This window comes from Saccostrea echinata, unplaced genomic scaffold (assembly GCF_033153115.1).
Source record: "Saccostrea echinata isolate AGI-Se365-2 ecotype Australia unplaced genomic scaffold, CSIRO_AGI_Sech_v1 ptg000004l, whole genome shotgun sequence".
Taxonomy (NCBI): domain Eukaryota; kingdom Metazoa; phylum Mollusca; class Bivalvia; order Ostreida; family Ostreidae; genus Saccostrea; species Saccostrea echinata.
The window spans coordinates 6,197,309-6,222,035 of record NW_026889753.1 but is presented as its reverse complement, the minus strand read 5'-3'; the positions used below and the strand labels follow the sequence as shown (position 1 = coordinate 6,222,035).

Below are 24,727 nucleotides of genomic sequence, written 5' to 3'. Positions count from 1 at the left end.
TATTTATTATTTTTTAAGACTACTTTTTATCTACTGCACTAGAAATTCATCATTATTTTCAGAAACTGAAGTTAACCTAGATTAAAAAAAAAGATATTTGTCTTTTTTTTATTGGTTGGTTAACTACCGCATGGCAAAGAAGTTAACCCGGAAGATAAAATCGATGAATATATTCAATTCTTATTATTATGTTGTGGTATGATTCACGGCTGTTAGCTTCTATTGTTTGCAATTTGCAATGAATGAACTCGTAAATTAGTATTATATAATGACATTGTTGAGTGAGGCAATTCTATATACATGGAATGATATGCTGTTCAGTTTTAAAAAAAAAATAATAGCCAAAACAAAAAAATTCTTAATGCTTCTCTATCCTATTGAAGTTTTGCATATTGTAATATAGTAATAAATATGCTTATGAACAGGGAACCATTGACTAGGAAATTAAAAAAATATGATTTTGATTGAAAAAAAATTGCATGACCATTTTGACAAATAATCCAAAATCTTGCTTTTGGACAAATAATCCAAAAATCTTGCTCTTTATCTGTAATACATACATTAGTATATTCTCTATTCCTATGCCTTTTTAACAGGGAGCCAAGAGAGTGTGCCTTCAATACAACCCTCAAAAGCCTCAGACAGTCAAAAGCATATTAAGGTATGACAAAAATTACACAGATTTTTATATATTCACATCATTCTAATGATAAAGTTATAAATGTATGTAGTTGATCTCCTTGAAAACGTTGATCTTTTGGCCATATGACATTCTTGCAACAATATATGTTACCATGTTTTCATGTATACAGAAAAGGATTGAAATATGAAGAATCAATGTTCTCTTGTTAATAGATTTGGTTAAAGCCATCGTATGTATGGTAAAATTAAGGAGTCAAGAGCCTTTGGGAATTGACATTCAAATATATTCATCATTTTCAGAGATATTATTACGAGAACAAATATAATTCATCAAGGAACAAAGCACAAAACTGACTGACTGTGCACTCGAATCTCATAAGGCCGATGTCCTTTGTCTAGTTATCACGATAATAAGTAATTCTGGAATACCAATAGAACACTCATCTGTATTGGTGTGACGACAACATAGAGGAAGTTATACAAATCTAATAATTTGATCAGTAAACGACTTCCTTTCTATAAGATAGGGTTAAACAGGGCTAAAATAATGAAGCAATTTAGCCATCAGCGCACAAGCAGGAAAATCGATGTTTAAAATCAATAAATGAATAATGTCCACAGATTTTAAAAATAACGCTTTAGCTGGATTTTTAATATCATATTCCTGTATTTAGGCCCAATTCTAGAATTCTAACAGAAATAAAACGTAAAACAACAGTTTTCCTATATACACATTTTTTTTCTTACAGAGTAAGAAAATAAGATAGTCTGTTTCATTTACATGTAATAGTGTAAAAATTATGAGGGATTTGTTTATTTTTCAGTCATTTTGAGTTGGAAAAATTTGAAAAGGGACCAAAAGAAATATTTGATCCAGACATCCAGAAAGACATTTTAGTGTTGGAAGAACAAGAGGTAGGAAATATATCGATTCGTTAAAAATCTTATTCTTAAACGAAAAAAAAATTCAAAAGGATTCTTTTATAAAATTGTTTCAAAAGCTTTCACATGTAATTTTATGATGTGTAAATCATACTCATATCTGTAAATATAGCTCGTAAATAGTTATATATATACATCCCTAATCTTATTAGGACCCAATAGAAAGATTTTAAAGACTGTCTTGTACAACATATCAATGGTTGACATTAAAATTGATAAATGAACTTAAATTATTTTAAGAGTCGTGTTCATTTCTCCACATGTTGATAGGGGTATTGGAGATTGTATGCTGTTTTGCTTTCCACATAGTATAGGAAATATCAATTGTGCTAAAATGCATTTCATTTTTAACATTTACAAAATTGAATGAATTGAATTACGAATTATTTTAACTCAACTTTGAACCCTACTTACACATATTCCTGCCATTTTATCTGGCTATTGGTAAATCTAGACACCATGTATAGAATATGAACGTCATTATAATTTTTACACATTTACAGTTTGCTAGGTAAAGCAGGAATTCGGAGATAGATCCTTTTCATATATAAAGACTTGGTAATGAAATAGCTTTACACACGTTGGTAATTATTTCAGGGATCGATCAACTTTAAGTTTGGTGTGGTTTATGCCCTAGATAACCAGATGTCTGATGATGAGTTCTACAGTAACAGTACGTATCTGCATGATTTGCTAAATATAAGACTGGTCTGACGTATGTGGTCAAAATAGCCCGACTGTCATGAACAGCTTACCGAACGTAATGTGATTTGCATCGTAGACAATTTCGAAAATACACACCACTTGTATTTTACAATTTACATGCTACAAGTCAATATCGACAAACTTCTGCCTCTTTTTTATCTATAAATAAAAAAACATGACGCGTGATGTTAACGTTAAAAATCATCTTAATTAGCTGCCCTCTCATCAGAAGAACGGTTATTGACTTGCGTAACGGAGTGTTTATATTTCTAAAAAGGGTTTGTTTTGCAAATAATTTAAGAAAATGAGCTATACAGGGAATAACTTTAGCGTTGTATCTATTTTTCTTGTGACCATGATAGAGAAAGGGATACACACAGGAGAAGTTAATCCATATGTTATCCAATATCCCAATGGAGCAAGTCAGAAGAAATATTGAATAATAAGATCTCTCGACAAAATATATGCATATTGTCTGGTTAACTTTGTTCTTGTCAGCAAATTTTAGCAGCAAATAAAACTGAATATTTTTTTCCATGCAAAGTACATGTGTTTACTGATATTATTTTCCCGTTCAAGACTATTTCTAGGTCAACTTTGACTTTTACTCTTATTGTTGAAGACAGACAGTACGCGTTATATAGTTTTTGTACTTTTATATGGAATTAGCATGGAATATACGTTAACATGAGATTGGGGTCTATCAGCACCAAAAGTGTGAATCCTTTTAAAAAACAAAATATACATACTAAACAATGATAGAACAAAAGAAAAGGATTGAGAAAAAAGTATAAGGAGATCAATTATCAAACAGTTATTGAGTGGCTGATGACACTTTGGCAGCATGAACATAAAAGGGATTGACTTAGATTAAAGATGAAGTGTCAACAGAATCAATCAAAGGATTAACTTCCAGTTCTAACTTTTCCCCAGGTGGGTTTTAGGCTGTGTGGAATTTATAGAATTTAACACATTTGCAGACATATAGAAAATGTTTTCGTAAGAATTATCAAGAAGTCCAAAAAGTTAATTTACACGGTAAATTGCAGTCCGAAAACATTCTTCATACCGTAATACATGTCTATTGCATATTGATGAGAACATATTCTTCACAACACGAATACCCTGAAACAAAAGGTTAAAAAAAATAAGACAACACAATTCTTTTCCCTATTTAAAAATTGATGCTCTTACACAATTTTTAACGTAAATAAAAAAAGATGTTCTAATATATCTATTTCAAACAAGAGTTATTCTTCAGTAAAACAGAGTAACATTTCTTTTTTTTTTTATTTGTTTTTATATAGATGATCCAAAGCCTTCTTTCAACGGATTCTTAAGTCTTTTGGGTGGCAGGATAAAATTAAAAGGATGGGAAAAATTCAAAGGTGGTTTAGATGTCAAATGTAAGTTGTTTTTTTAAACATAAGAATATATGTTCTTGATATTTTCCATTTTATGTCAATTGGTATCTGTAAAGCATCAGGGAACATTTTGTGATTTGTAGCTAATGCCACAGGGACAGAATCCATATACACTGTGTATGAAGGGCACGAGATCATGTTTCATGTGTCAACCTTTCTTCCTCATTCACTTGAAAACAAGCAGCAGGTAAATTAAGTAGAACACTGTCTTATCTCGGCAATATTTCTTATAGTACATCCATATCACATTGAATGTTATTTTCTTTTTTAGGTGGAAAGAAAGCGACACATAGGAAACGACATTGTGAATATTATCTACTATGAATCAAGCAACCCAGATCCGCATTGTTTTCCTCAGTTCAAACCTTGTATGATGAGGTCACGGTTTACTCGTATCCTTTTCCTTTTTTCTCCTTTTTATAAATCAGTCTCCCTTCTTGAATCTGTGAACAGATATGGACGACAATGAGACGCCGATCTGGTGAGAAGTCCTACTAGTAGTGTAACTAAGCTCATGTGAAGCTGGATAAGATAAGCCTGAAAAACTGCTGAAATCATATCTTTGTTTCACAAGTTCCCCGTCTTAATTCTTAAGACTATACAGAAAGAACATTTATTTATATCTTTCTCTTTAAGCACCTATTATATCTATGATTCCATTCGCGGTTAGTTTTTGGGTTTGGTATTATTGTGTTTTGATAAACATGTATTTAAAAAAACAACTTCTAGCTGTAATTATATTACATACACTCAGAACTCTATATATGTTTCGTGATGGGCATCAAACCTTGAGAAATTCTTAGTATGTAAGCTTAATTTTCTTTATTGTTTCCAAAGATATTCGTATATACATGAAAGACCATCCAGAAAAAATTTAATTTGACGAATACATAATTACATGAATATGTTAGGAATTAACTTATGCTTTTGCAATAAATGTATAATAGTTAAAACAATATACTGGTAATTATTACATGGACTAGTATGTCATAAACATAAGCCAGTCTTAAAGATTTTCTATGTCAATTGTTTTGTTTATGACAGCTTTATGTATTGATTTCATAAAACAATGTTGTAAAATCTTAAATTCCTTATTTTGTGATATAAGGTTATTGGAATCAGTCATAAACTTCATTGATTCTCGATTTGATCAATATTAACGACTTGTATATCATTCTTTGTCATTCTATATCCTGTTTCAATAACACATTATCTATACATCTCCAAAAAATATGGTCACTAGACCTGATTAAACATGTTGATCGATGGCTGCCTTAAAGCTAGGCCAATCATGACTTGGTATCCCACACACTTCCTTTCTTAAATAATCATAACTTTCAGATGTAACGAACTGTTGAGGTTTTTAAGTATATTTGCCCGAGAGTAAATTCTTCCATTTATTTTTGTGTGGAGGGAAGCGGTACTACGTGAAAACAAAGGCTACACATTATGTTAAGTTTAGAATGCAATATCTTCTAACTGACAAAATATTACTTTTTTCTGCAAATAAATTTTGAATGTCACAACTCTATACTTCATATAATAACAGAGCTGTGTACCTTAATTTACTTCAGATATTTTCGCTGTTGTGTGTTACAATACATGTGATTATTCTTATAAACTTCACGTGTTTTCGGAAGAATCAGTTCCTCTCTTCGGACCACCTCTTCCTTCGCCCCCTGTGTTCCATGATGCTGATGAGTTTAGAGAATTCCTTCTTGTCAAACGTAAGCTCTCATCCATCTTTGACTAAGCAATTCTGTCTTTTAATAATGGATCTTAAGTACTACGTGAAAACGAATTAAAACGAATGAATATTCTTTTTTGTGAACAGAGAGTTTACTATAGCAACAATGACGTTGGTATGTGGAAAATTCAATAAAAATGAACAAGTTTAAAGTTAAAATCTTATTTTAACCTAAAATGAATAAAATTTTTTTTAAAAAAAGCAAAAATTCAAGAGTTTATTAAATTTAAATTCTTTAGGGATACAGATGATGATGCAGTCATTTAAGGGGAACAATTCATTTTTGGATAGGCGTGAAGTTATATAAATGTTACAGATGACATTATAGATAATTTTCTCCTAAAATACTTTAACACATTAATCAAATCTAAGCAAAATGTACACAATTTATTTTCATTGCTCTTTTTTAGTAATCAATGGTGAGAAGGCCGCTGTAAATAATCCCCTATTTGCACAAAAACGAGAACGAACTCTGGAGATGTTAATAAAGAATATACACCAAGTGTACATGCTGGAGACAAACAAGGTGATGGAGTTTTAAATTCTTAGCATAATATATTTTAATACTTTTGGAATCGCAGTTTAACAAAACTACCCAAGTGTTACAGTCTTCATCTCAATCGTCTTGTACCTCAAGCAAATTTACTTTAACTTTTATTGATTATTATTTTTTGGAATCAGTTGTATAGAAGAGCATTCAGTGATGTTATTCAAGACGCCCACATCTCCAGGAAAGAGGAAGCCAGACGTAGCGAATATGTCCGAGTCGGTCAGGTAACGAAACAACACGGGTACACTTATATATGATATTACAACATTTTCCTCTCAAAACCATTTCTAAATTAAGATATCGATATTTTCGTATCTTAGAGAATATGTTAACCGTTTCAGACATTAAAAGTGAAAACCATCCTGAAGGGAGATGCCCCAACAAGTTTGGTCACAACAGGTCTACTTAAAAGGGAGGTACGTGGAAGGTTCTAGGACTTCATTGTTAAAATCTCTCCTCTTTTAGTGCATTTAAAGACATTTCTGATCCATGCTCCTATTTCCGTATTTATCCGTAAATATATTTCATTTGTCTCTGACTAAAAGACACTTATGTACACAGCAAATCGTAAAATTCATATAGCATAATTACTTGTATTACAAAGCAAATTGTCTTGGTGAGCAAGATTTGAACTTAATTTGAACCCTTCAGCAATGAAAGATGCCTTTGTCAAAAAGCAAGCTTCTGATGTCATGTCTTCAAGCATGGGTGTTTGATTTGTTTATTGCGTTTCTATTGTAGCCATGGGAACCTCAACAATTCTGCATGGATTTCCCTCATCCAATTATTTGTGGTGATTCCTGGGGTACGTTTATCAAGCAAGAAGATTTGTTTTTGTCAAGGTCTTCTTGCTTTTGTTTTTGAAGAGAATTTAATTTTTAGCTGAAGATAAGGATATAAAATGGTACGTCATAATTCATCTCGTTTCGCGTTGGCAACAGCTTATACACTGCTTTTAATGTGTCTTTAAAAGCGGAAGACTATAAATCTAAATGTGTTTGATGAATTTTTAGACAGCAAATGGATAACACTATTGATTTTACTTTCAGGGGACAACAAATTAATATTATCAACAGATAATGGCACGTTTATCGTTGAAGGTAATTATATATATCCCTAACAATGATAAATGGTTTATTGCAAGTCAATTTAAATTCGCACCTTATGAAAAAAGACATATGTATCAACTGACGTTTTACAGAGGGGCTCTGTCATCGATCTATATTTGACAAGACTGTGCCAGTGAAGCAGCTGGATATCGTGGAGGCACATGGACTTCTGATATTCAGATGCGACAAAGGTACAAATATATCTTAAAGGATATCTACAGAGAACTATGAAAATTCTCTTTAATTATGTTCGGTAAAAAAAACTGAACTCGTTATTTGATATAACTTCAATTGGTAAGACAGAAAGCATTGTGTTTTTTCATCTTGCTTCTGCTAAAATTTGATCCTTTTTTTCTAAAAGGAAAGGAGGGCAAAATATATGTATACCGATTGAACGATTTTGAGGGAGAAATACTGGATCAAGTTACAAGAGGAAAAGCAGAATGTAGAGATAACAGAATAGAGAAAACGAAGGGTATTCATTGTATTGAATATTCATTAATGATTTTTTTTAAAAAGAAGAATGTACGTTTTCAATACAAATCTGGCTCTGTATTTCTTTTAACATTAAAATGTTTTGAGAAATTAAAACTCATGTTTTTTTATTGTTCGAATTCGAATTTCATGATCATACAATGTTTTCTTTTATGACCTCCTAAATTTCAATTGTGACGTCATGAACTTGTGCATTTCCCTGAATTTTCTAAAAAAAAAAAAATGCAGACAGTGGATGTTTTTTCAGAAAATATAAACCACATGCATCGCCTACAAAGATTTTAAGATATGTGATTTCTCAAAATATTTTACACAGCATATCTCAAAATTAAAGTGGGCGACGGCTTTGGTCACTATTTTCATAAGGAAATTAACCCCGAAAACAAGTCATTTTGAGTCTTTTTCTGGTAAAAAATAGAATTGTAACTAATGAATGACGTCATATTTCCAGAACGACCCTCCTTTATGCCATACACTTTCCTAATTCATCAGTTTCAAATATTCAACTCGTATTTAAGCAAATTTCAAACATTTCAAACATCAAATTTTTAGGGCATAATAAAGCCGAAATCGTACATTCTTCTTTATCTTCCTCAATTATTTCGATTGAAAAAAGTGTCTAAGGTATCAAAATCACAATATATTAATTAAATATTCAAAACGGATTTCCGTAGATTATAAAAATGATCCAAATGCATTATTATTATGAATTCAATTCCGCAATAGGGTGCCATCTGTACGCTCTGAGCAGACAAGGTGCTAGCCATTTAAGAATGGTGGTGGCCATCCAGAAACGACTTCTTCTGTTCTCCTGGAAACATTCTGTGGCCTGGTCAACTTGGTGCCCCTCTGTGGACTTTGAAATCGTGGATGGTTTCAATTTTGTTCGAGTACGATATTTAAGCCAATGTCTATTATACTGCTTGCCTGTAGGATTTTAACACTTTCAATCATCGTGTTTATTTTTACCAGTTTTGTTCATTATTATGCATAGAAAGTTTAGAAATGCCTCATTTTGCAAGCGTTACTGTAAAATGAATTACAATATGACAAAGGATGAGAAGTTTAAGATAGAATGTTTGCTGTAGGAGCTACAAGCCTTTGAGAGCCCTCAGTTGATAACGTTAATTGATGGAATCAAGGATGACAACCAGATCTGTGTGGGATACAAAAACCAGTTTGACCTGATCAACGAGAAAAATGGCGACACGCTACAGCTGTATCAAGTGGAGGCCAACAAGGTAGGGCTTCAAAAAATAACAGGTGTGTAAAAAAGAAAGGACCTACATGTCAAACAAAGGATGAAATATGTGAACTGAGATTAAAATAAAGTAATGATAATAAAAGTAAATTTTTGGGAAATAAGTTGAGAAAATAAGAAAATTTAAATTTGCAAGATGCACTTTATACATTTGTATATATACTTGATATATGAAATCCTACTTACTTTCAACAGTTTAGATTCAAGTTTGTTCAAATCATTGGGGTAGGGTTTGACCACATTGGGCAGTCAAAGTTTTACAAAGGAATTTATAGAAATCTTTAAAAGTCTTCTTTTCAAGAACAGCAAAATCACGATAAGTCATATTTATATGGAAGCTTCCTTGGGTTGTAGTATATTATTTTTTTTTGTTTTAGCTAACCTCAACAAAGTTGGGGGAAGCTTATATGATACTCTCGGCGTCTGCGTCGGCGTCCCAGGTTAAAGTTTTTAGTGCAGTTTTCTTTTTAGTACTTCAATGCCCTACATTAATCAGAGATGCATGGAAAATGCTTCTAGTGTGTTTCATTGTGCCAGTCAAGGTTTCAGCTGCTGCAATTTCAGCTAAGGAATGACCAGGTTAATGTTTTTGGAGCAGCTTAAAGTTTCTGGTGCAGGTTAAAGTTTTTGGTGCAAGTCTCATTTCCAAGAAACTATAAGCCCTATGTTGACCAGACTTGCATGGATGATAGATCTAAGGATGTGCACTACCAGGCTTGCTTCGGATGCGGGATCTGACCTACATTTTCTGGATGAGTGAATAGGTTAATGTTTTTGGTGCAGGTCTCATTACCAAGTGACAATAAGCCTTTATGTTGAACCAAACTTGCATGGATGATACATCTAAGGATGCACACTACCAGGCTTGCTTTGGATGCTGGATCTTACGTGTACCTACAATTTCTGGATGAGTGATAGGTTAAAGTTTTTTGAGCAGGTTCATTCCAAAGTAACTATATGCTCTATGATGACCAAACTTGCATGGATGATACATCTAAGGATGCACAGTAATTGATTTGCTTCGGATGCTGGATCTGACATACATTTTCCAGCTAATGGACCAGGATAAAGTTTTGGATGCAGGTCTATTACTAAGAAACTATAAGATCTATCTAAACCAAATTTGCATGGATGATGCATCAAGGGATGAACACTCTCAGACTTGCCTCAGATGCTTGATATGAATTACATTTTCTGGATGAGAGACTCGTTTGAAGTATTTGGATAAGTCTATTCCCAAGTAACTGCAAGTCCTTTCAGATCAAAGAACAAGGTACGGTTTCAATACAAATCTTGCCCTGTGTTTCTCTTAAAAATGAAAGTGATGTAAAAAAAATTAAAACTCATGCCTTCTGAATCATTAAAATTCCATGCAGAAAGATCTTGCGAATCATTTTTCTCACATGACCTTCTAAATGCTAATTGTGACGTCATAAAAATGTGCATTTTCCCGTATTTTCTTAAAACGTTGCAGAAGACACCAATTTTCCATGGAAATTTCTTTCAGATAATATTGTCCACGGGCATCGCCCACACAAATTTCGAGATATGTGATTTTTCAAAGAATTTTACACAACATATCCCAAAATTACAGTGGGCGATGGCTGTGGACATTATTTTCTTAAGGAAAATAACCCTTGAAATGGGTCATTTTGAGGCTTTTTCTGTTTAAAACAGAGAAATGCATTAAATTAATGACGTCATATTTCCAGAATGGTACTCCTTCATGCCATATTCTTTCCTGATTTATCACATTCATATACTCTACTAATATTTAAGCCAGTTTCAAAACTTTTTGAAGACATTAAATTTTTAGGGCATAATAAAGTCAAAACTGTACCTTCTTCTTTGCATAAATTTTGCATCTTGGGATGTACACTACTAGATTATTAGTTTAATGTGGGACTTTGCCTTACTTAAAGACAACATTCGTTGAGGTGAGCTCTGTAATCTCTGATTACCTATGTTTTTTTCCAAATCATGACCCCTGGGGTTATGCTTTGGGCCACAATGGACAATCAAAGTGTTACATTAGAATATAGGAAAAATCTTTTTTTCAAGAATAGCAAAACCATTCATGATTAGTTATATTTCTTTGGAAACATGCTCAGGATTTGAAGATTCATATTTGTTTACATCATGACAACTATGAGTAGGGTGGGGAAACAATGGGCTATCAAAAATTTACATAGGAATACATGGGGGAAATCTGCAGGTGAAGAACAGCAGGGTCATAATGGCTTTGGCGAGCGTTGTGGCTCATGGGCCTCATGTTTAACGAGATCCTCTTGTCATTAGAGATTGATTTCTGTAAAACGAAGCCATGTATTACATTAAAATGTTGCATTTAAAATTATATAACAATACTAACTTTGAATCTTTACATTTCATTTTGTTTAATCGCTATTTATAAGATGTGTGACTATAGACATTATTACGTGTAGTGTTAGTGAATTACTCAGTGTTGATCCTGCTCCGAGACTCAATTTTCGCTGTCTTAAATTTATGATAATTTTGTTAAATTTCTTGATTAATTCACTTTTTGCAAATTATTTGAATTGTTTGTTAAAATATGTCAATCAAATTTGGTTATAGTATGACGTTGAATAAACAAAGTTATGACAAAGGTCTACGTATTTTTGAAACCTGTTTGTGTAAAATTCTGATTCCATGACACAGATGTAATTAATTCTGTTCATATTTATTTTTGGAATGTACAGTTTGTAAATGATAGACATCCTGAAAAAAGCATTATCTTCCCCATACAATCAAATACTAGTACTAAGCATGAGACCTTAATTTTTGTTGTCGTTCACAGTTGAACCTGGTTGCAGCTTTGGATATATACGAGGATGAGGAGTCGGAATTGCTTCTTTGCTACAACCGTAAGTATACTTGTCTGATTGTTCTGGCTCTAATTATCCTTTGAGGATTTTTTTTTTTAAATATTAGCGTGATCGAGTGAATATACACAAGAAAATCCTTTTTGTAGATGTAAGTCACTTCCAGAAACTCTCAGAGGAAACATCACGTGATTTTGACTTCAATTGGAACTCTGAGCCAAACGATATAGGTAAAAGATAATATTTTTTCGCAGTTTTCATTTAGTGCGCTTAATGACTGTTTGTAAAGGTTTTTATATTTATGTTTCCTTTAAAGCACATATATTGGAAATATACTTTGTGAGTGGTTTTTGAATTCATGTATTGTTTGCAAGCTTTGAAAAGCAAAATGCGATACTAGAGATTAGTTACCAAGATATGGAGAACCCAGGAAGTCGAAAGAAGGACATATGCTGTTACTTTTTAAATAAAAGGATGTTTTGAAGTGTTTCATGTTCGTTGATTTTGTATAAATTTACAATTCTCCAATTTTACAGTTTGTGCTTTCCCATATGTGATGGCGTTCACAGCCGATGCTATAGAAATCCGACTAATTATCAATGGAAACCTTGTCCACGCCATGTCACAGCCTGGTCTTAGTCTCATTACATCGAAAGTAAGTCTCAACTATTATAATCAGTAAAACATTTTCATCACATTTGAAAATGCTACATAAACGTTCGTTTTCAATTGTGCATTATGCGCCGTCTGTAGTGCTTAAATTCCTGATCATGGCGAACAATGTTGTACAGTTTGAATGTTATAGAAAGTAAAGTTGTTTTTCTAATGTGTCTAGTGTGATATATATTTCTCCACGATTGCTGGTCCAGGAAGCTCTCCAAAAGAAAAGACTCGTGAACAAGGATACACCCCTCCCTCTTCACCATCTGGTAAGTGTGATAAGGGATTCTAACGAATATACAACTTTGGGGGCTTATCTACATTCGCGATAATACATGAATCTTGTATCATTCTTGGCAAATCATGTTACATTAAAACTTAAGTTTAGTTCTTAATTTAATGTCTGTAACTATTCGATTGTTAAACTTTTTAATGAAACGTATTATTTGCTACTGCATAGAATTTCATGTAAAATTCAAATTTAAAGATTCTGTGAATCTCTAAAATACAAGTATTATTCTTTTTTTTATTTCAGCCAAAACGTTGCGCCCTCCCCAATACATATACAAAATCCCTCTCTCGTGCCTTGCTGGGCAAATGTCGAATAATGACAAGTCACCCATAAATCCAACGCCTTCTGCCCAGTCTACGCTTCTGGCGCCAGTGGCTCAAAATGGCGACAGGTCACCAAGCAACAAACGACGTAGTCCTCTGTTAAGGACCAAATGCATCCATCCCAGTGGTGAAAAGGTATAGCAGATATAGACTCTCCTTGTTTTACTCCAAATTGATTAAACAGTCATCCCAGTGGTGAAAAGGTATAGTAGAAATAGTTTCCACATGTCTTACTCCACAGTGAGTACATGTATAATGAAGTCATCCCAGAGGTTAAAAGGTATCGCAGATACATAGTCTCTCGTTGTTTTACTCCACAGTGAATATAACAAAGTCCATGCTTCGGATAAAGATATGATTTATTATTCTGTCTTGCGGCGCATCTTTTTTTTGCATGCATTTGCACTAACATTAAAGTGTATATATATGAATTATTTTTTCAGACTGTGAGTGATAGACATGACTCTTCAGGCTCAGATTCCGGAATTTCGATTCTAAGACCAGGGACTAATTGTTCTCCTCCAGACAGTCCATATCAACAGACGATATGTACTCTTGACTTTTCACATCAGGAGACGGACCTAGTTTGACATACACTTGCACGAAGTGTGTGAATAGACATGTACACATGTTATGGCATTTTCAATGTGCCTTACCGTGTTCAATCAACGACTTAGGACGCCTACATGACTTGAAGCAGAGGTTAAAGATTCACGATATTGACTAAGTCAGGTGTTTACTGGTCAGTGAGGGATATAACCTGTGAAAAGAGTCTATGAAGAATGACGTTGGGATTAAAAAAAGGAACCGACGACAATACTGCCATGTTCAATCGGTACACCGGTGGGCTCAGCTTGTTTCAAATAGATGCTCCCATACTCACAAAAAAAAAGATATTACTTACGTTTTATTCCATTTTCTCTCTTTTTTTCAAATAATTTTGTTCATCATGTCCAGAATGAACTTTTAAAATTTCTAGTCATATTTATGAACGACACAATGGTGCTACTTCAATATTTGTTATGTTACATGTAAACAGAATAAGTATTTATACCTAAATATGGAGTTTTAATGTATTTGAGGATATTTTCATTATCCTGTACAATTGCCATATTTAATTTTGCTACAAAGACTGATATTTAACTATTTGTTTTATACAGATGAAAAAAGTATTGGAATATTAGACATTAATTGCTGCACGATTTCTTGGTCCTTTTCTCTCTAAACATTGGGGAAAAGACTATCACGAGCGAAAAAGAACTTATGGATTCGGTTTTAGGATGGTGTGTATTTTCCTTCTATTTCTATCTGAAAATGATGATTAAAATGAAAACAGAAAATGAAACACTTTTTAATTTTAATTTTAATCATTATATGCAGACAGACATGGAAGAAAAATACACCATCCTGAAAGGAACAGAAATTTGTAAACTGAATGCGCTTACTGGAAAATTTAATATGTAATAATTGGTAGCGATTTCAAGTTTCTTTAAAGGAAGGGTCATCTACAGACTCTATTTAAGTTTTTAGCTTGTCGGAAAATTCCAAGAGGTTCCGAATGGAATCAACACTTGATGACAAGTAATCGCCTTTTAGCATAGGAAATTTTTAACTAATTGTTGTTATTATGACTTAAAAATTCACATAAATTATATCTAAGTGGTACGTGTTGATATGAACGTTCTGAAAGAGAAAAAATGGTTGAAGTTGTAAATTTTTCATATCATCCAATTTTTCTGTCATGGCGCAAGTACGTGTATTCATTGGACTGGAAAACGCCCCATCTTGTCTTTGCATTTCACATTCCTAAGTGGGAAGCACATTTTAATGTTGTTGAATTATTTTCACATGTTATACAATGACGTATTAATTATGTCAATAATTATATATTTTATATTTGTTGGTGAAAAAAAGATTTTATTGATTTTTGTTGTTTCTTTAGAAAAACAATTTTTTTGGCAAAATGATATATTCTATTTTGGGAATAAGGCTGTGACGTATCATCCACCTCTCAAAAGAGAGTACATGAGCACTCGTCATCTCTTCATTTGTTAATCATTCTCAGGCAAAAAAAGAGAAGCACAAAATATTTATTCCAATTTTTTTTATATAAAATACCTGCAGTATTAAATATAAAAAGAAAAATATCTAATTTGAAAGCCAAAATATTTGCTTTATTTAGTTTTCAGTTAGAAAAAAATGCTGACTTGCACAATAAAGTCCGTACGTCTTAAATTTCTGTCATTGTTTAACGTGTTTCCATAGTCACCAAAGAACATACAGGTATTTGTGATCTTTCATTCTTTAACCCTCTTATTTTCATTAGAGTTACATGATTTATCTGTTTTATTGAAAATAAAACATTGTTTTGAGATATGCATATTGTTGTTTAATCTTTATATAATTATCAATAGGGTCATCCTTAAAATAATCTTTGATTGCCCTCTCCCGACTCAGGGTGAAAAATTGGGTCGGTAGGTAGGTGGAAATTTTTTTTCCAAAACAGTTTTAACATCAATGCTGAATTTTCAAAATATGTAAAAATAAGATTTAAATATTCCGAAATGAAAAGAAAAATAAAATCGTCCCGGAGGTTAAAAAAAGTTTTGAATCGGGCCATTTTTATCCAGTTGGTTGGGAGAGGGCAAACAAACAATTTTTTAAAGATGGCTTGGACATATAACATGTAATTCTGAATCTTTATTATTATTTTAAATTTCCTCATGCTTAAAAAATCTTTCAATATTATATTGTATTTAAAAAAACTCAATGCATGTACACTGTATATTTATATTTTAGTTCCTACCATTCTAGGTCGAAATTTACGCAAATTTTAAATTTAATTGAAATAATTACTTGTGTTACTAGAGGTAAAAACTTTTCCCTCCAAATTCAGGGAAAAACCATTTCCCGTGGGTAGCAAGTAAAAAAATTTACAATAAAATATTACAAAAACCCCTTAACCTATAAGCCGTAGATAAAATTAAATCCTATTAGATTTATGTTATAAGAACAATGGTTCATAACAAGAAAAGTCCCAAAAGATAGAAAATATGAATGTCATTTTGTTCCGGCAGCTAACAAGGATAATGATATTTTGTTAAAATAAATTAACTGTGCCTCAGGATCTATGTAAAACGTTTACCGACAGTGAAAGTATAGTTTGGGTAGTCAAATTTGTGTTTAAAAAACTTTAATTTGTTGCAATATATTCCAAGTTTCTATGAAAAATGTATTTATTTGTTTAGATAAAAAAAATGCAAAAATTGTTTTACATTTTGCGATTTTACATTCTGCGTTGACCTAGAGGCTTAATGTAATAACGCAAAATGTAATAATCTAAAAAGGTGATATCACATTGCTTTATTACATTCTGCGTTGATGTCGACGCAAAATGTAATAATTCAAAATATAATAATCTCAGTTTATTACATTTTGCGTCGATATTACATTTTGCATTGTAACAAGACCTGGTCTCTGAAAATTACATAAACGTTGTCAATGAGGAACTCCAGCACTTTTGATATCAACTTCAGAGTACTTGTTTGTAGAATCAGAGTGATTTTTTCGATGACCAATCAAAAGATACGAAAATTCCGAGTTCTATATTCATTTAAGAAGCGGTTGTTTATATTATCAAAAAGCCTAGTTTTAATTTATCGTGAGGAATGGTTGTATAGAGTGTACAAAAGTCGAACGTTTTAATGTTACTGTTATTTCAAAAATCAATAATTTGTGATTTGTAATTTTCTTAATGTTCGTTTGAGTTTTTGAAAATCCACATCTGATTTACACCACTTCTAGAATATGCACACAGCACAGTACATCTGAAGTCTCTCTTTTACAGCAGTTAATATTTTTGTAAGGAGTAAAGATGGGGGCTTGGTAGAGAATTTGCTGGGTCCGGCAGTGTATCTTTGTAAGGATTTCATATGGAGCTTAAGAATCAAGCATAGGTAGGGTAGATCGAACTTAACTTGTTGTTTGGAATATTAAAATGTGTTAAACACTGAAATGTGATTTTGAAGAACTTCGTCCTTAGAGAGTGAACTGTGAGTATGAACTGTATTTCCAAGTCTTCTAAAATACAGTTACAAAATGAGACTTAGAAAGAAACCATAAATATTCATGTAGTCTTTCTTATTTTATCATCACCTCTGATTTAGTAAAAACGGAAGGGTAAATGGTTCGCATACCGCCTTTTAACTTTCTTTCTAATACGATTCTTTAATATCTTCACAGGATGAAAAGCCAGATTTCCCAAATTTGGAAACCTGATGGAAACATATGGGAATCGTGACATCAGTAGTTTCCATTTTACAGAAACCACTGTGTGGTTTCCATGTTGATTCCCGACATGGAAACAATAAACCTCTAAGTTTCTCAAGATGGGAAACTTTGGACAAATGCCCCAAATTTGTTCTTATGTATTAACGACAAGGAAGCAATCAAACCGTGGTTTCCACCACGTTTCCCAGTTGGTGAAACTTTGAAAATCTACATTACTATCTTCCACCCAGTTTCCATTTTAGAAAACTTGTACGTAGTGTTTACACTTATTTCCCCGATGATAGACATTTTGGAAACCTTTATCAAAATTTTGCTTTGACTCTAATTTCCCCTTAATAGAACTGTCATTGAATTCTCTGTAAGAAAATTGTTTATGTGGCTGTAAACCCAAATGAAGTGTACATTAATTTTCACATTTAACTCATATAGATGCATTAACTGGAATAGAGAGGTGTAACTTTTTATAAATACCAATTGCAATGTAAACTGATAAGATAAAATTCAATCATTGCGCTGACCCTGGGCACCTCCCCTCACGTGCCACAGGTGGGGACATGTGTCGCGAAGACACCTGCCAAGTGCTGTGGTTGTGTATTTTTTGTATATTCTATGTGATTTGAGAGATTTTTCTACGTAAGGGAACAATGGGCTGTCCTCAAGCACGTACATACGCATAGTCTCCACAAACTCAGTACAAGGTTAGCTTTTAAAAAAAGCTGAGAGTCAGCCACTGGAATACAGATAGTTTCTTTCTTGTTTTGTGATGGTATATGATTTGTTTTATCCATCATGTTGTGTTCATTAAAAGTCATTGTCGTCTAAGTTAAAATTCGCCCAGTCGTTTTCTTATTTGTAACATAATGCTGAACATAATAAATAATAAAGCATAGAATAAATTTTAGTTAGACTACATCGTGATCTTTATGATGACCTCCAATTAATTTCTCTTGGGCGCAGACATCAGATAAAGTTTGTCTCAGAAATGAACAAAGCCACTATGATCCCAATCATTGAACGTTGAAGAGTGTATACATTTTCAATTTTACTGTTATTAAAATTCTATAAATGATAGATTATGGTGCTTAAAAGGAAGGTAGACCTTGGGTTAGATTGTGTTAATTATTATTAGATAAAGTTTTTAATCGTGCAGGTTCGAGGCAATGCATGATATGGGAAGGGGGAGGGGTGCATACTGTATGTATTTTTAATTCAATTTCTAAATTTAAGCATTCATTTTAGTGTTATTAGGAAAGAAAAGAATTGCTTCCAAAATAAAGTAATAAACTGGAAATTCAAAATATTTTATACATACAGTACGTACACTGTAAAAAATGTGTTTACAATTCAAACACTTTTCTAAACACTTTCTTGTCACCTCCTTTTTTATATGTTTAATTTCTAAACATGTAAAATTCCTAAACATGTCTTAGAAAGTGTTTAGAATTTAAACACTTGTGTGCTTAGAAATTAAACATATCTAAACACATGAACACAAGTGTTTAAATTCTAAACACATAACAGCAGATGTGTTTAAAATCTAAACACATCATAAGTATAATTTGTACCTGCAGAAGAATAAAACACTCTCGTAAATTTAGGCACAAGAAGTATATGTTTTTTAAATGCGCACAATTGTCAAAATTTTCAAAATCTGTAACCAATATTATTTTCCATAAAGCTACTGAACGTTGGGATAATTTATGTTTTTAATTATACAATACAATGGACACTGTGCGATGTACATGTACTTAATTTACACAAATAATGTAGGAGACAGAACTGAATAGATTTGATTAGTCCCAACAATTCAATCAGATTGACACATAATTATAACGTACACATAGATAACAAACTTTTAATCTTCAAATTTATTAAGAAAATAATATTAAGCTGACAATTTAGTATCAAAACTTCATTGAATATTTCTAAAAGGCTTTATTAAAGAATTTTTAAATTAAAAATACGAAATGTATATTTATATATATATTTATTATAATCATTATAATTTGAATCGGCTGCAGAGTTTTCCTCATGTCAATCACAAAAATATCAAATTTTATTAACTTTCAGGAAGTCCCAAAGCACCACATATTATAATCTATATCCCATCATAACTGCCAGAAAGTAATCCATTTCGAATCCACGAGGATATTGTAAACATTGTCGAATTAACTCAGTAGTCTTCAACAAATGAAGTTTCAAAGTGTTGATTATGGAACATCAAAATTGCACTTAAAGGTGACACCAGGTACTCTGCTACGTGTATATTGAGTTCGATCTGGACTACAGTACCTGTAGGAAAGAAAGCCAGAATGTAGTAAAAGTACACTATCACTGATATTTTACATTACTTAGAAAAACAAAATTGTTCAAATTTTAGTGAAACTACACTGATATAAATATAGGTGTTTTTAATGACATTTAATATTGTTTCCTCTCCTGCAAGTCTATGAACGAATTCAAGATATCCCAAGTCAACTTTATTTACGTTGCTCATCGTGGTTAATTAATGCAAAGAAAAAGAAAACAAACCTTTAACGTATTGCAGCACAAGATGCCCTTTCACGTATTTCACTAATTCGTCATGGTTATCCCTTGAATTGGGTTGTCATAACTCTCATTGATACATCACCTTAGCTTGTTGTGTTTTCTTTGTTTAGATAGCCGCTCAAATTAACGTTCAAATATATGTATGTCATTTCCGGGAAGATAACTCTGCACTTTACAGTAAAACGTGTTTAATTTCTAAACGCGTTTAGATATAAAACATGTTAAGACATAAGTGTTTAGTTGTTAAACACAATACTATACACGTTTAGATCTAAACATGTACTAGAAGTGTTTATTTCCTAAACACAATTTTTACAGTGTATACCCTAAAATGATACTGGATTCTATCTCGCTCACTCTTTCTTATTGGGGGGGGGGGGCTGTTTATAAATCCGCGCAGTTTCTCTCAACTGTCGCAGTTCTACTGTGGTCAGTTTCTCACCTGTGGGCGCGATTCACGTGCACAAGCGGCACATACATGTCTATCATCGTGTAAAATATAAGACTTTACACATCTTAAGTGATCTTCTGACGTTTTCATAACTTTCATCATTAAAGTGAAAAGAGATTCTTTTTTTTCACTGTTTTGGTACCTTTGTGCAAGTGGATTATTGTGTGAATTCCGACCCGTACATGTCTTATGCAAGGTATTGATCGAGGGAGTTTTGCATCAGGCATTCAAAGGAATACACACAAATCCGTGAACTTGCAACGGCGATTGAGGGTATATATCAAGTGTTAAATGTGCTCTGCATATAAACTCATCTTCTATAAGAAGCACTGTAATATTTTCATAGTATCATATTTCCCACTTAGAACAATCTCTTCTTTAATTTTTAGTCGAGAAACGACGAAGAACAATGTAGTCTATAAATAGATCGAGGTCGCGTCGTGTTTGTGAAGAATCACGCCCTCTGGTTGGAGCAAATAGCACGAGTTTCTTTAGAACAAGTCGTGTACATCTTTTTTCCAGAATTCCAAATTACGCAAGCGCACTTGCAGTTTCATCCCACCGTAACTAGTCAGCCCGTGAGCTGACTAATAAATTCAGGTGGCCATTGGTTTCCGCGACATTGCTGGCAGATTCGAATATGTAGCGGTAATGAGTTATCGCCAATAGTTTTATAGATAAAACTGTTAGCTGGACTTTGTTCGATTAACCGTTTCACAAAACATATTCTAGTTCTCTGACTTTGCTCAAATGGCATTGACTCATTAAATAGTTACAAGTTTTTATCTTCATCTGAAACCCTAACGTCAAACACAGCTCTATTTAGCGGGTGGCATTATATACAAAATTGACAACTTTTTTTGTATTTACTGCCAACCAGTAAATTATATCAAGAACGCGTTGCGCAGTGGTTGAAGCGTCTGCTCTACAGTCGCGTAAGGAGCTGATCCTTAAGTCGCGGGTTCGAATCCACTGCGGGACATGGAGACCGGTCCTTCGAATGAGACCTTATAAACCGAGGTCCCGTGTGGCAGTAGGTGTTGGCATGAAAAAGACCCCTCACTGTTCAATGGCCCTCAGTGCCGAGTAGAGGTATAAAGAAGATGGGAGTATTTGGCGTGTGATCTGCAGGAATTATGTGTACGAAACATTTATAGTTTAAATATCCACGATTTGGTCGGCTGGCCACAGCTCGACAGGCTTTACAAAGTTATGCAAATAAGAAAATGTTACATTTACATGTAGATTGAAATTACATGTCAAATTGCAATATTTAAGTCCGCTTATCTTGATAAACTATAACATAGTAATGCTTCACATAAATAATAAACACCTACAAGATAATAGGAGTATAGTTAAATGCAATTACAAGGACATGTGTATTTTAAAGTATCAGTAGGTTGGAAGAATTGCTTTCGCTCTCGATGCAACAACCTGAATTATCTATTTTAGAATAAATCAGCACAAAAAATTAAACTGACTAAAGAATCAATTGTTTGCATAAAAAAAATATTAACGCTCCATGTGGGGATCGAACCAAAAATCTTTCTACTCCATTGCACTGGACGGGTATCGCATATTAATAGCTACATGTATCATCGCTAGACATACGACTTGATTTTAAAACGACAATAATTAAAGCACCGCATTTGCACATTGAATTTTATTTTTTGGAAAAACTTCATTTTTATGGTCTCTAGGTCTTCTTCTCTCCATTTTTTTTTTAAAATGATTGTTTCTTTGAATTAGAATGCATACAAATAACGTTGGAAAATCATGGAGAGATGACCCAGAGATGGCAAATTTTCAGAAAAAAGGTGTTTTAAATGTGATTTTTTGTACCAAATGAATCATCTAGCATATTGTCAAGTTATTTTTAGCAAACAAAAACAGAATATCGGTAAAATATTTCCCTTTCCTATTTGACAGGAACCAAATACGTCAAAAGAATGCTAAAAATTCAGAACAATGAAATTTTCGCTTTTCAAGTGCGCCCAGATTCCTGCCGAATGCCATTCAAAAGCGCCTTCATTCTTTGCAGCCCTCTACCGGCTAGTGGTGGCGTCTCCATATTAGTGAAAAATTCCTGTGAGGGACGTTAAACAACAGATAACAAAATAGACAGAAAGTGTATGGCATGTCAAATGTTGCAATATTCGATTTTTCCATTTGTGTTGTATAATTTTTCATTTGTATTATATGAAATATGTGGAGATAACGAACAGTATTCGAGCTCAAAAGTCCATTAAACATTACAATAGGAGCAGAGCAAACACGGACCTCTAAGACATCAGAGGTGGGATAAGGTGCCATGAAGGAGTGAGTATCCCCTGCCGACCGGTCACACCCGTCGTGTGCTCCTTGTCATGATCGGGAAATAATGGAAAAATCCGTCGGCAATTCATTGTGTAAATAATGGCTTGACAATTAGTATGAAAAATGTCAGTCAGCATTTGACTTAATGATAGATTGCATTTGCTGACAAGGTCATTGTATCGACCATAGAACTTACGAAATTATGACAAAATCAATGGAAAATTATAGAATACAAATAAAAATTATACCATACAAATGGAAAAATTTACAATGGAATAGATCGAATATTGCAACGTTTGACTTGCCATAGAAGTGGTTACCCAGAAAGAACATTACAATTCTTAGAGAGAAAAAAAAAAAGAGGAAAAGAATCGATTCCGACTTCAAAACATTACCAGAAGATTAACACCAAATTTGAAATTACGTGTATATTGTAACAATTTAAAAGAATTCATTGTAAAAAAAAATAATACCACACTGAAAGTACATTTGTCTGGAGTTAATGAACTTAAATGAGAAACTTGTTTACAAAACGATTCACCAACTACGGAATAAAATGTTTTGGTATGCCATAAAATACATCAGATTTCTCAGAGTGACATCTGATACTGACGTTATCTTCATACCAGTTTAATAACAACTGACATCAAAAGAAAAAAAAAATGACAACTCTAGATTGGATCTTCTGATGTAAAATCAGTCAGTTAATACTTGTGGAATTAAAGGCTTTTATATATTAAACAACCTGACTCGTCCTTAAATGAGATCTATCGAAAGGAAAAGTGAACGTTACCGAAATAAGTTCATTTCTCTTCAAAATTTCTATGTACGCTATTCGATGAACATTGACAAATACATCGTATTTTTGATGGACCTAGAATGAAAGGGTTGCATTACTGATTATGAATACCCAACATTAAAATCAAATGATCTGATTAAATATTTATAACCATAATTATTAAATTATTTTTATTTTATTAAATTTGTCATTATTACCTTTATCTTTAAATGCAATGAATAGTCCGGATTCCTAGATATCGATGGATATCTACGTGCCACGATGACAGAATGATAGAAAATTAATAAAAAAGGAAAAATTAAATATAGTCATTTTTAACATGCTACAATGCATATCTGAAGTAGAAATCCTGAATATGCTAAGCACATCTGTATGGTGGTGATTATGTGAATCTTTGAATTGTTAAGTAACTAAATCTTTCGAGAACAGAACATGCATTTAAGGCAATGTCATACATTTACATGTACTAGATTAATGCGAAAATTTTAGAATATACAGAATCATGAACAGCTTTAAGGCTTATCCAAAGCAACAATTTGTCATTTTACTAAACTTAAGTCATATTTTCTCATTTGCTCAGATGAGCTAAAAAAAAAAAACAAAAAAAAAAAAAAAAGATTCAGGTAAATATTTTTTTCTTCAAAAAACAAAAACGTATTTTGTTTTCAAAATTGTTGGTAGTTATTGTAATCTCATCAAGTGAGGGCTGGGGACAAACTAAATACATAAAATACAGATGAACTGTTTGATAAAGGCTTATTTTCAATCGGAAAAAAAATTATCATTTGAGATATGCAATGATGTATAAATGATTTATCTGATCTTTTTATACAAATATTTTATCTTTTCTGCATGAAAAATACCTTCAACATCAAAACAACAGCTGACTACACTCATTTTATAACTGACACTTATGATCAAGCACAAAGCTTGTAATATTTTTTTATTGTACGGTGTATAAGTATCCACATGTTGGCATCATTATTTCTCTCCTTTATTTGTTCATCACAAACATACTCCAAGTTTATGGCAGCCTTTGCATCATTAAAATGGCACCATGTTTGCTTGCTATACAACTAATAAACACCCTCGTGCACTTTAGTCTGCTAATCAATAAGTTTGTATCATGTGATGAATTATTTGCTATGCACTCTTACTCATGTGGTAGGTCAAATTAAAATAACACTCATGCTGTTGTTGCTCTTCAGTCATGATGTTTTAAAATCTCAGTGTTTGATTTCATCACACTTCAAGATTGGCTCTCCTTCAGAGAGAGAGAGTCTAGCTAGGTGTCACTGTTGGAAATCAAAAATGTTCAAAGTCCAGCA

At 32.7% G+C, this 24,727-nt stretch overlaps 1 protein-coding gene across 2 annotated transcripts in view; it reads left to right on the top strand.

Annotated features, from left to right (window-relative positions):
• The window catches only part of LOC133179087 (GTPase-activating Rap/Ran-GAP domain-like protein 3), a 64,230-nt gene extending 48,861 nt beyond the window's left edge, over positions 1-15,369 (top strand). For both annotated transcript variants that reach the window (XM_061313817.1, XM_061313818.1), the window contains exons 6-27: positions 597-661; positions 1,467-1,557; positions 2,182-2,257; positions 3,597-3,695; positions 3,797-3,900; positions 3,985-4,105; positions 5,288-5,440; positions 5,871-5,986; positions 6,142-6,234; positions 6,352-6,426; positions 6,752-6,815; positions 7,060-7,110; positions 7,212-7,310; positions 7,481-7,594; positions 8,341-8,504; positions 8,703-8,855; positions 11,694-11,760; positions 11,868-11,948; positions 12,255-12,373; positions 12,554-12,647; positions 12,914-13,128; positions 13,437-15,369. In XM_061313817.1, the coding sequence (XP_061169801.1) occupies positions 597-661; positions 1,467-1,557; positions 2,182-2,257; positions 3,597-3,695; positions 3,797-3,900; positions 3,985-4,105; positions 5,288-5,440; positions 5,871-5,986; positions 6,142-6,234; positions 6,352-6,426; positions 6,752-6,815; positions 7,060-7,110; positions 7,212-7,310; positions 7,481-7,594; positions 8,341-8,504; positions 8,703-8,855; positions 11,694-11,760; positions 11,868-11,948; positions 12,255-12,373; positions 12,554-12,647; positions 12,914-13,128; positions 13,437-13,583 (2,361 nt within the window). In that variant the 3' untranslated portion in view covers positions 13,584-15,369. The remainder of the gene's footprint in view (positions 1-596; positions 662-1,466; positions 1,558-2,181; positions 2,258-3,596; positions 3,696-3,796; positions 3,901-3,984; positions 4,106-5,287; positions 5,441-5,870; positions 5,987-6,141; positions 6,235-6,351; positions 6,427-6,751; positions 6,816-7,059; positions 7,111-7,211; positions 7,311-7,480; positions 7,595-8,340; positions 8,505-8,702; positions 8,856-11,693; positions 11,761-11,867; positions 11,949-12,254; positions 12,374-12,553; positions 12,648-12,913; positions 13,129-13,436) is intronic.
• The last annotated feature ends 9,358 nt before the right edge of the window (positions 15,370-24,727 follow it).